The sequence below is a fragment of the Balaenoptera ricei genome, chromosome 5, assembly GCF_028023285.1.
Source record: "Balaenoptera ricei isolate mBalRic1 chromosome 5, mBalRic1.hap2, whole genome shotgun sequence".
NCBI classification, from domain to species: domain Eukaryota; kingdom Metazoa; phylum Chordata; class Mammalia; order Artiodactyla; family Balaenopteridae; genus Balaenoptera; species Balaenoptera ricei.
Window position 1 is genome coordinate 34,954,903 of NC_082643.1, and position 12,227 is coordinate 34,967,129.

The 12,227-nt window shown below is 39.0% G+C and overlaps 1 protein-coding gene across 4 annotated transcripts in view; it reads left to right on the forward strand.

The window, feature by feature from the left end:
• FHIP1A (FHF complex subunit HOOK interacting protein 1A) overlaps positions 1 to 12,227 on the forward strand; it is a 272,991-nt gene that overhangs the window by 230,062 nt on the left and 30,702 nt on the right. For all 4 annotated transcript variants that reach the window (XM_059922608.1, XM_059922607.1, XM_059922609.1 and 1 more), the window contains 2 exons: positions 1,992 to 2,159; positions 7,295 to 7,374. In XM_059922608.1, the coding sequence (XP_059778591.1) occupies positions 1,992 to 2,159; positions 7,295 to 7,374 (248 nt within the window). The remainder of the gene's footprint in view (positions 1 to 1,991; positions 2,160 to 7,294; positions 7,375 to 12,227) is intronic.

Genomic DNA, 12,227 nt, shown 5'->3' on the forward strand with positions numbered 1-12,227 from the left:
TCCCCCTTAGCTATACTGGTGACATCAGTTATTCTATAGGTCTTTATAAAGAAATGTCTCCACTCACTGGGGCCTTCAGATCTCATGCAGAGAAGAGGGAGGAATTAAAAACTTAAGCTCAACTCTGGCAAATGTAAATTGCTAGGTCCTTGGGGATTGTCATTTGTTCAGGAAACGCTTATTAAATACCTTCTATGCGCTAGGCTCTTTGCATTGCGCTGGAGTAATAAAGAAAAAGTCAAAGCTTGTGTCCCAGGACAGTATTACAAGTGCCATGAGCCTGGGACTAGTGAACACGGGAAAACACAAGATAGGAGCAGTTTGTTTCAGAAGCAGGGCAGCCCACGTGAAGCACTCTTCTCGAGGTAATTTATCTGCCATGCGTTTGATGCTTACCTATTTCCTTTGCTATATTTGGGCCACGGAGAGCCCTTTACAGTTGGCCAGGTGACACAGGGGTGTGTTGAGTGTTTGAGGGCTCACAGGATTGGCTCTGAGCTGGGGAGCGAAGGGCTCGACGCAGTGCTTGGGCTGCTCACGGTATGCCGGGTGAGCTGTCAATAGATTCTGAGAGTGGATTCAGAGGTCCTGTAGGGGCCTTGCTTAGAATAAAGAAAACAGACAGAACTGATTTGGTAATATCTTATCTATTTGGACTCATCTATCTAGAACATCCCTAAGAACCAAGAAATTAATAAAAGTAATTTAAGCCTTTTTGCAAAGATGCATCCACACAAGGCCTATCTACACGTATATAGCAGGTCTGGAGATCTGGTTTCTAAACCGATTTGTGGATTTTGAAGGCAGAAAAGGAGAAGAGGAATGTATTTTTAAAGGAATGGCCCAGTAACAGTATGATAAAGTGACAGTTAACACTTTTAAAGGGAGGAAGAAAGAAGATGGAATACTGGAAAAGAAAAGATGTAATCACTCAAAAATTATCACCGTCTGTTTCATTTAGCATCAAGTGCATTAGACTCATGGCAGGGGAGATTTCTAAGCTTTCTAGGGTATAAGGTTGGAATCTGAAATTTTGAACTGTTTCCCTGGTGATTTTCACGTACCCCTGTTTGAGTCTTTCTATATTACAGATGGTAAGGCAATTGATGACCCCTATTCTGCTTTTAGGAAGACGAAGAAATGTATATTAGCTCTTAAAATATTCCCAATAATAATGTGTAAAATTAAAATTTTGATGCTTTAAGAATCAAATCCTCAGCTCTTTGAAAAACTTGACTGTTTAGAGGGTTCTATTTCCTGAAAGATCAACGTTTTACTGCGTGGGAAAATCACACCACATAGAAAATAGTAATCTGTATTATTTTTAAAAAGTCACAGTTACTTCATAAGCAGTAAACTCTTATAGCACTTTATAAATAATACTTATATATATATTATTCAGTTATAAAAATTTGGCTTACAACTTTCCAGAAACATATCTGAACATCTGCAGCATTTTGTGTCTGGACCTCTCATTTGCTATTTATTATATAATTATTTTGTTTGCTAGAGCAGATATATAACCCAACTTCCTAGACAGAAAATATGTTCTTATGTTCCTAGCTCCTTGTACATAGCAGGTCCCAATAAAGGTTTATTGAATGACTAATAATGAAACAAGTTGTACTGAGCTTTCTAATTAATCCCTTACTGACCATGGAAGTACTTTCTATTATCTTTTTTCTCCTTTGTGATTACATGCTAAAATCTTGATGGTATTCGAACTGCATCTGGTTAGAGTTGTTGGAACATTTGAATTGCTTCTTTCTGCCTTTGCTTTTCCCTTACTGAATTAAAGGGCGGAAGCAGCATGAGGTTTTGTGGAATGTGAATAGGTTATGGGCTTCAGATGAAACTCTGAAGTGTGTTCTTGTGGCAGGCGTGTTCTTGCCTTGATGGGGTCACTGCGGTGAGGCTGGGGGCCATTGAGGAGGCATGTATCACAGCATTGAGGGGATGCTCACCTGTGCTCACTCTGTCATTGGTCCCAGGTGACTGTGGAGGAGGTGATGACCACAACTGCATATCTGGACCTTTTTCTGCGTAGCATCTCCGAGCCAGCACTACTTGAGATCTTCCTCCGTTTTATCCTGTTGCACCAGCATGAGAACGTCCACATCCTAGATACTCTCACGAGCCGAATCAACACCCCATTTCGGGTAAGGAAGGCCCCAGAGGAAGGGAATTTATAGCTCAAGACAGATTTCAGGAGAGTTTGTTTTTGGAATAAAATTATGAATATTCTGTTTTCTTTCTTTCCCTTCCTTTTTTTTTTTTTTTTTTCAGCCATTACTTTTCTATTTTGGAAGAGATGAACTAGATAATTTGTTTTGCTATCAGGAGCCCTTCTGTCAGGGAGGTGGGAGTTACTGCCTTTCATAGGACATTTTTCTCAATTTGTCTGGGTTGGCAGTTTCTTCTGTAGAACCAGCAGAATGTGCTTCTGAGGAGACAAGGTACAGGGGAACATACGGGCTTAATTAAGTTCAGGTAAAGCCAGGGAACCAAAGTGTATCAAGTCTGGGTATTTAGAGATCATTTTTCTGTCCATAAGTGTTTTAAAATGCAAGTCTGGGCAGTTGTGAATTTAGGTAGTCATTCTTTAGTTCGGCGCTCTGATTAACTTTGAAAATCCTCTTATACCATTAGTGTAATCCTTTTCAACTCTCTCCCCAAAGGCTGTCTATTTAAGTGCAATTATTGTTTTAAAAGCAAAGGTATATTCGAAGAAAATGAAAACACTAATTTGCAAAGATACATGCATTCTAATGTTCATAGCAGCATTATTTACAATAGCGAGGATATGGAAGCAACCTAAGTGTCCATCAACAGATGAATGGATAAAGATGTGGTATAAATATACAATGGAATATTACTCAGCCATAGAAAAAATGAAATTCTGCTATTTGCAACAGCATGGGTGGAACTGGAGGGCATTATGCTGAGTGAAATAAGTCAGACAGAGAAAGACAAATATTGTGTGTTATCACTTACATGTGGAATCTAAGAAATAAAACAAATGAATGAATTTAACAAAACAGAAACAGATGTAGAGGACAAGCTGGTGGTTACCAGTGGGGAGAGGAAAAGGGAAGGGGCAAGATAGAGGTAGGAAATTAAGAGGTACAAACTACTATTTATGAAATAAATAAGCTACAAGGATACATTGTACAGCACAGGGAATATAGCCAATATTTTATAATAACTTTAAATGGAGTATAATCTATAAAAATATTGAATCACTATGTTGTACACTTGAAACTAATATAATATTGTAAATCAACTATACTTCAGAAAAAAGCTCCATTAAAAATGCGAAAAAAGGTAAAGGAATAATTAACAATGTTATTGTTTGTAACATATGTAGATGTAATGTGTATAACGGTAATAGCACAAAGGGGGGTAAGAAGGAATAGAGCTATATAAGAGTAACATTTCTGTATTTCACTAAAATTAGTATAAATCTGAAGTAGAATCTGATAAATTAAGATGTATATGGTAAGGTCTAGAGCAACCACTAGTAACTGAAAAAAATAGTAAAAAAATCATTAAAGGAATTAAAATGCTACAATGGGGGAAATATTCACTTAATGTAAAAGAAGACAGTAAAATAGGAATAGAGGAACAAAAAGACATCAGACATATAGAAAACAAAAAGTAAAAGGGCAGATATAAATCCAACTATAATGATAATATTAAATGTAAATAGATTAAAAATTCAATCAAAAGGCAGAGATTGTCAGACTAGATAAAAAACAAGATCCAACTATGTGCTGCCAACTGGAGATACACTTTAGATTCAAAGATAACAGTAGATTGAAAGTTAACGTACAGGAAAAGATAGGTTATGCAAACAGCAACCAAAACAAAGCTGGAGTGGCTATACTAATAAGCCACAGAATAGACTTTAAAACAAGAAATGTTACTAGAGAGAAAGAGGGACATTTTATAATGATGAAGGGTCAACCCCTTGGAAAGATATAACAATTATAAATATATATGCATCTAAAAACAGAGTCCCAAAATTTATGAAGCAAAAACTGATGGAATTTAAGGGAGAAATAGAAGATACAACAATAGTTGTGGGGTATTTCAACACTTTACTTTTTAATACTAGATAGAACAACTAGGCAGAAGATGAATAAGGAAATAGGAGACTTGAACAATGCTGTAAACCAACTAGATCTAGAACACTCCACCCAACAGCAGCAGAATGTACATTCTCTTCAAGTGCACATGGAATGAACACTGTCCAAGATGGACCATGTGATAATCACCTTCAATGAATTTAAAGTGATTGAAATTATACCAAGTATGTTCCCTGGCCACAATGGATTGAAATTAAAATTTATTGACAGAAAGAAAATTCACAAATATGTGGAAATTAAACAGTACTCCTAAGTAACCAATGGGTCAAAGAAGAAATCACAAGGGAAATGAGAATGTACTTTGAGATAAATGAGAATGAAGATACAACATACCAAAACTTATGGGATGCAGTATAACACTGCCAAGAGGGAAATATATAGCTGTAAACACCTATGTTAAAAAAGAAGAAAAATCTCAAATCAGTAACCTAACCTTCTACTTTAAGACACTGGAAAAAGAAGAGCAAACTCAAACCAAACAGAAGGAAGGAAATAATAAGGATTAGAGCAGAAATTAAGGAAATGAAGACTAGAAAAACAACAAAATCAATAGAAAATCAACAAAACCAAAAGTTGGTTCTTTGACCCTCTTACACTGTTGATGGAAATGTAAACTGGTGCAGCCACTGTGGAAAACACTATGGAGGTTTCTCAAAAAAACTAAAGATAGAACTACCATATGACCCAGAAATTCCACTCCTGAGTATATATTCGAAAAAAACAGGAACACTAATTTGAAAAGATACATGCACTCCAACGTTCATAGCAGCATTATTTACATTTGCCAAGGTATGGAAGCAACCAAAGTATCCACCAACAGATGAATGGTTAAAGAAGATGTGGTATATATATATTCAATGGAATACTAGTCAGCCATAAAAAGGGATGAAATTTTGCCATTTGCAAAATTTGGATGGACTTAGAGGGCATTATGCTAAGTGAAATAAGTCAGACAGAGAAAGACAAATACTGTATATTACTTATATGGGGAATCTAGAAAATACAACAAACTAGTGAATAAAACAAAAAAGAAGCAGATTCACAGATATAGAGAACAAACGTGGTTACCAGTGGGGAGAGGGAAGGAAGGAAGGGCAATATAGGGGTAGGGGGGAAAAGGGATATTATGGGATTATATGGAATCAATGTGTGTGAAACTTTTGAAAATTGTAAAGCACTATAGAATTTAAAGAATCTTTCATTCAATAAAAACAAACCAAAAAACCTCATAAAAAAGTTGGTTCTTTGAAAAAGTTGACAAAATTGACAAACTTTTAGACTACTAAGAAAAAAAGTGAGAAGAGTCAAATTAGTAAAATCCAGAATGAAAAAGGGGATATTACTGTTGACCTTATAGAACTAAAATGGATTATATCCATTGTACCCATGGGAAGACTTGGACCAGACATTGAGAACTACTATTGCAGCCTCTGCCCAGTGGAATGATGCCTTGTCAGAGTTTATAATGAGATACAATATTCATACAGAGCAAAACTGTATAAAGCGTAAATATACAGTTTAATTGTAAAGAAAACACCATGTCATCATCATTCAGGGGAGAATGAAACATTGCCAACACCTCAGAAGCCCCTCGGTAGCCCTCTCTGATTACAGCCCTCTCCCTCTCCTGCAGAAATAACCATGATTCTGATTTTTGTAATAAATATGCCTTCTCTTTTCTTCATAGTTAATGACATCTGTATGCATTGATAAAAAATGTAATAAATAAATAAATAAATAAATAAAAAGGATTATAAGGGAATACTATGAACAACTGCATGCCAAAATATTGGATAACTTAGATGAAACAGGCAAATTCTAGAAAGACACAAACTTCTGAAACTGATTCAAGAAGAAATCTAAAATCTGTAAAAAAGTAAAAACTTTTGTGTTTCGAAGGACACCATTAAGAAATTGAAAAAACAGCTGACAAAATAGGAAGAAATCTTTGCAAATCATGTGTCTGATAAGATACTTGATTGTAGAATAATGAACTCCCTGGACTCAGTAATAAAAAGACAGATACAGGGTGCTGAGCACCCTTGACAGTGATTTGCCCGGGTTACTATGGCAACATATAGAGAGGACTCGGACTGGGGCAAGGGGGTGTTGAGTGGTAATCCTGGGAGAAAGAGAAGAAAGATTTCCTAGGAGAGGTGATGCCTACGGTCAGCCTTTGAGAATAAGTAGGGTTATCCTGCAGAGGAGACAGAGGAAGGCATTCCAGGCAGAGGAACAGCATGTGCAAAGGCGTGGAAGGAATGGAATGAAGTATTTGCTTCTGCCTAACTGTAAGGTGTGACCTGTCCTGAGCGCAAGAGATGTTTTGAGGCACACCAAGTCCAGCTCTTTCTCTACAACACCGTTACGGACTTCATTGACCAGCTTGTAAACCTGTCCTGCCTAGAACACAGGCTAGCCCTTATTCTCCTGTACAAAGAATGAGAGCCTAAATTACTTAAGTGACCTGATGGAACAGCAAACGCTTACTCCCAAAAGGCACGGTGATTTTATAATGCACCTTTGGGAACCTTCTCTGTTGGACAGTTTATCTTTCCTTTTTGGAAATCAGAGATTGCAAGAAATCTTGTTGTTTAATGAACATCCTAGGAAAGTATATCATCACCCCTCAGCACTATGGGAAATGGAACCCAGGAGAATGTTTGCCCCAAAGCCAAGAGATAAGGCAAGAAGAACTGAGGCTTAGGGCTGAGGACTCTGGAGAGAGAGAGATGGCTGGGGTATGTGCAATTTTCTGTTAGCCCTGTCTTGCAAATAACCAGTGTCATATTTGAAAATAACTAGGAAAACAAATGACGTAAATAGGAGGTCGTGTGTGTGTGTGTGTGTGTGTGTGTGTGTGTGTGTGTGTATTGGGGAGTTGTAGGGGACATATTTATCTGGATCTTTACAAGTTGGAAATATGAGCACAGGCGTTTTGTTAGGAGGGTAATTCTACACTTTTCTTTTTTTTTTTTTATTTTTTTATTTTTTATTTTTTATTTTTTTCTACACTTTTCTTAATCAAAACTGCTAAAAAAAAGAAAAAAGGGTCATTTTATTTTGTAATTCTGATTTATTTACCATCTGTGTGGGGTAGAGCTGTCCTTCCAATATCTGAAATAGATATTTTTCTTGCTTCCCAGCTTTGTGTGGTGTCCCTGGCATTATTTAGAACTCTCATCGGTTTACACTGTGAAGATGTGATGTTACAACTAATTCTAAGGTGAGTTGCCATCTTTTGTTCCCTTTAAAGGAAAGCTCTACACTATCGCTATTACATTTTTCTTTGGTAATATAAGTGAAGTAAGGGCCATGCTTCTAAGAAAGAAAATCATTGAGCAAATCAATTTAATTTCTGCATTATTTCCCAAGGTTAATTTTAGTTTTACTGTTAACAGTTTTTAGGGGGCCAAATGCATTATATTATACATGTGCTCCTGGAAAGAATAAGTAGAATGTTTGGAAACTTTCAGAAGTATTATGAACACTCTTCTGGTCCGTAGCTGCATGTCTTTCTCCTGAAGTACATTTTTAGGGGACTTGTTTTTGAAAACAACTTTTCTAAATATGAAATGCTGTTGATGTATAATTTCTATGACTCTTGCTTTAGAAATGGTACAGTGCTCACTGTCTGACCTGTGAGTATGTTTCAATTAAATTCAGTAAATATTTAATGAGTGCTTTCTGTGTACAATTCAGAAGGGAATAAGGCATGGAGGGGACAAACTGAAAAGGACATACATGTGTACAAGGCGGAAGAGGTATGTCCTTCAGACGTCCAGGTGGGAAAGGTTTCATGAAGGGATTGGTATCTGAAGACAGGCGTCAGGAGTCAAAGTGGACTGCTATTAAGGCAACATTAGTTTGGTCGTTTGGCAGGAAACTCAGGAACACCAGATCCTGCCTTGCCCCTGCCTCTGCTTCTCAGGGTCCCTGAGAGAAGCATCTCCTTTTGTGAAGGAAGAGAGTTGGTGAGGGCTTGTGCTCCCTCACTCCCCTCTGGTGGTGTGGAAGCAAAAAGGAAAGAGCCAACCAGGTCCTCGGGCACGCCCTCCACCTCCTCCTTCCTTAGACCCTGTTTTGACCCCTCCTCGGGCAGAAGGGCAGAAGGAGCTGAGAGCAGCGCAAGAGGGAGGAGACCTGGGCTGCCCCTGGTCCCCACTGGGGTTTAGACGTGACGTGAGCAGAATTACTGAGGAGCTGGCATTCCAAGAGGAGGTCCAGCATTCCCACAGAAGTGGCTGTGGAAAAGCAAGGGGGGTGGTGACGTGCGATCTTGGGAACAGCGGCAGAGACATCCCCCAGGATCTCGTGAGAAATACACGGTCTTGGCCTTCTTCCAGATGTGCTGAATCAGAAACTCTGGTGGTGGGTGGGGCCTGGCAAGCTGTGCTTTAAACAAACTCTCCAGCGGATTCAGATGCGAGGCTAAGTTTGAGAACCACTGGTTTGAGGGAGGCTGCAGTGTAGACGTGGTGTCCTGCAAAAGGGAGTGATGCACACACCACAGGGGGCTGGTGGGTGGAACGACGGTGGCCTTACTGAGTCACTCTTTTATGGGAGAGTATCACCTATTAATTTTTTTAGTTTAAAGAGAGCTTTTGGACTTTTTAGGGGTTTAGATCAGGTCATCAGTAACTAATCTTAGGGCATTAGCAAAGAATAAATCCGCTCATAAAGAAACACCCTGGGGAGTCCGGGAGAGCATTAGTTATCTGTCCTAAAAGGATTACATTTGCTTCCCATCAAGTCTCTACTGATGTGACAGTGCATTAGCAGGGCCTGAATGAAATCCATCAGAGCAACTCATTAAAGCCTTTTTTACTGCCAAAAACCAGACTTTGCCTCCAACAAGGGTAAATCCTGATTATATTTAAATGTTAGATTCTTGAATGCTGCTTCTTTGATGGCATGGAAAGCAGCTGTCTTTTTCAGTGGTCCTGGAAGCCTGGCCCGGCGTCCCAGCTCTGGGTCACCAGGGGAGGCTGAGCCCAGGGGGTGGACACTTCTGTTCAGTGGCCTTTGTCTACTCGTAGGGCGGTGCTTGTTGTAAAAACTGTCCTCAGAGGTTGTACTGGTCAAAGCTTCTTTTGAGACCCAGACCTGTGCCTTATGAAGGTGAAGAAATCAGCTCGTGATTGAAATACTTAGGCATCCAAGTCAGGGCTGTGACTTCCAGGGCGAGTAAGGACCCATCATTTCCCAGGAAAGCGCCTGAAGGGCACGTGGTCGCAGATTCTGAATGGAGTCACGGAAAGAGTGCTGGGCGTAACCATGGGTCCAGCGCTCTGAGTCTGAGTTTCTTCTCTGTTTCCTTAATGAAGATGTTGGTGAGACCATAATAATAGTAGTTGTCCTTTATTTAATACTTTCTGTATTTCTAATTCTGTCACACTGCCTGGGGGAATCTGAGAAGAGCGAGTGGGGGGCATATGCAGCACGCGGTAGACGCGCAGGAAGCCTCTGCTTCCTGGTCTCTGTCCTCTGAACTGCTGGTCGCCCCCCACGTTTAACAAGTGTTTTCAATTGTAGTAAAATATGCAGAACCTACAATTTACCATCTTAGCCATACAGTTCAGTGGTATTAAATGCATTCACAGCATTGTACAACCGTTGCCACCATCCATCTCCAGAACTGCTCTCACCTTGTAAAACAAACCCTCTGCACGCCTTAAACCTTAACTCCCCGTTTCTCCCCTCCCCCAGCCGCTGGCAGCCACCATCCTACTTTCTGCCTCTGTGAATTTGACTGTTCTAGGTATCTCATGTAAGTTACCTCATACAGTATTTGTCTTTTTGTGCCTGACTTATTTCACTTAGCACAGTGTCTGCAAGGTTCATTTATATTGCAGCAGGTGTCAGAATTCCCTTCGTTTTTAAGGCTGAATAATGTTACATTATTTATACTACATTTTGTTTACCCATTTATCTGCCGATGGACACTTTGAAATATTTATTTATTTATTTGGCTGTGCCGGATTTTAGTTGTGGCACGTGGAATCTTCGTTGTGGCATGTGGGATCTTTAGTTGCAGCATATGTGATCTAGTTCCCTGACCAGGGATCAAACCTAGGCCCCCTGCATTGGGAGCGTGGAATCTTAGCCACTGGACACTTGGATTGCTTACCATTTTGGCTGTTGTGAATAACACTGCTATGAACATGGGGGTACAAATATCTCTCTTCAAGACCCTGCTTTCACTTCTTTTGTGTATATATCCAGAAGTGGAATTGCTGCATCATATGGTTATTCTGTTTAAATTTTTTTGTGGGTTTCCATAACAGCTGCACATTTTACATGCCCACCAACAGTGCACAGGGTTCCAGTTTCTCCACATCCTCTCCAGTACTTGTTACTTTCTGTTAAAATAAAAATGGCATTTTGATAATCAAGCAAAAATGACAGGCAGATTTGAAGAACCAACTGGGGTTTTTAGAAGTAAAAACTGTAATTATTAAAATGAAAATCTGAGTGTTTGGTATAAATAGCATTTAAGATACAGATTAAGAGAGAATTAATGAACTAGAAGATAGATTGAAGAAGTTACTACTAAATTTGCAGCAGAAAGACATAAGGAGATTTAAAAATATGAGAACAAGGCTATGAACAATGGTGGCTGGAGTGATAGGGTGTAACGAATCCAGTTAGGACCCCTTGACCTATTCTGGTTTTGGAATTTGCTATCCCATAAGGTTTTGGGGAGGATCAACTGTGGTGATATCTGTGAAAATGTTTTGAAACACTGTAAAGCACTACACAAATTTAAGGGAGGGGAATTTTCTAGAAAATACATTTTAAACTACAGTAGAACCCCCTTACCTGTGGTTTCACTTTCTGAGATTTCAGTTACCCACGGTCAACTGTGGTCCAAAATATTAAATGGAAAATTCCAGAAATAAACAGTTCATAGGTTCTAAATTGTGCGCTGTTCTGAGTATTGTCATGGAATCTCACGCCGTCCCACCCAGGATCCCTAGCCATTGACATCATCTGCCCCTGATAGCCAGCCATCAACATCCTCATGGCTCAGTGATCCAGGATCACCTTAAGTTGATGGTCCTAATTTATATGTTAGAAGGTCGATAGCAGCCTGCGTCACAAGGCCTACATTGTTCACCTCACTTCATCTCATCCCATAGGCATTTTATCATCTCACATCATCACAAGAAGAAGGGTGAGTACAGCACAATAAGGTATTTTGAGAGACAGAGAGACCACATTCACATAACTTTTATTACAGTGTATTATTATAGTTGTTCTATTTTATTACTAGCTATTGTTGTTAATTTCTTACTGAGCCTAATCTATAAATTAAACTTTATCATAGGTACGTATGTATAGGAAAAGAACATAGTATATATATAGGGTTCAGTACTACCCGTGGTTTCAGGCATCACTGTGGGTCTTGGAATGTATCCTCCACAGATAAGGGCGGGGGGTTACTGTAATGAAAACAATGTCTTTTCTGATTTAGCATCTGTACCAAAAGCAAGGACAATGAAAAATCCTTATTTTTCTAGTCATTTAAACTTTAAGGGACCTATAAAATAGATTTATAACCTGTCCTTTTTGTTGTTGCCACTGTAGTCATTCGAATATACATGATAAACTTGTAGATTGGAGAGGCAATAGAGCAGTGAAGATTATGTGAATCCTTTTAATGAAGTTATTTGTTCCATGATAAATAAACTGCATCAATTTTTGTTGCAACCTAAATACTCTTAATTATTGACATTTCAAAGTGATAAACCATTTGTAACTGATCTGTTTATTTCCTTTAGCAAAATATTAGAAAAGTAAGTTGAAATAAGGTCCCCCAAAAGAGAGGCTGTTTAAGGGAGCAGAAAACCAAGGAGAAATTGCCCACCTCCAGGGATGTGACCTCTGATAGGCCTGAGGCAGGCAGGAAATGCTGACAAGCAGTGAAGTGACAGATCAGCTGCATGTTCTTGGCACTTCCCAGTTTAGGCAACATTTAATTGCTTAATACCCTGAATGCCATTTCTGAATATTCTGGTTGGGGTGTTTCTTTCAGAAGTGCTGGTCATTTGTCAGGTTTATGAACTGCTTCGCCTG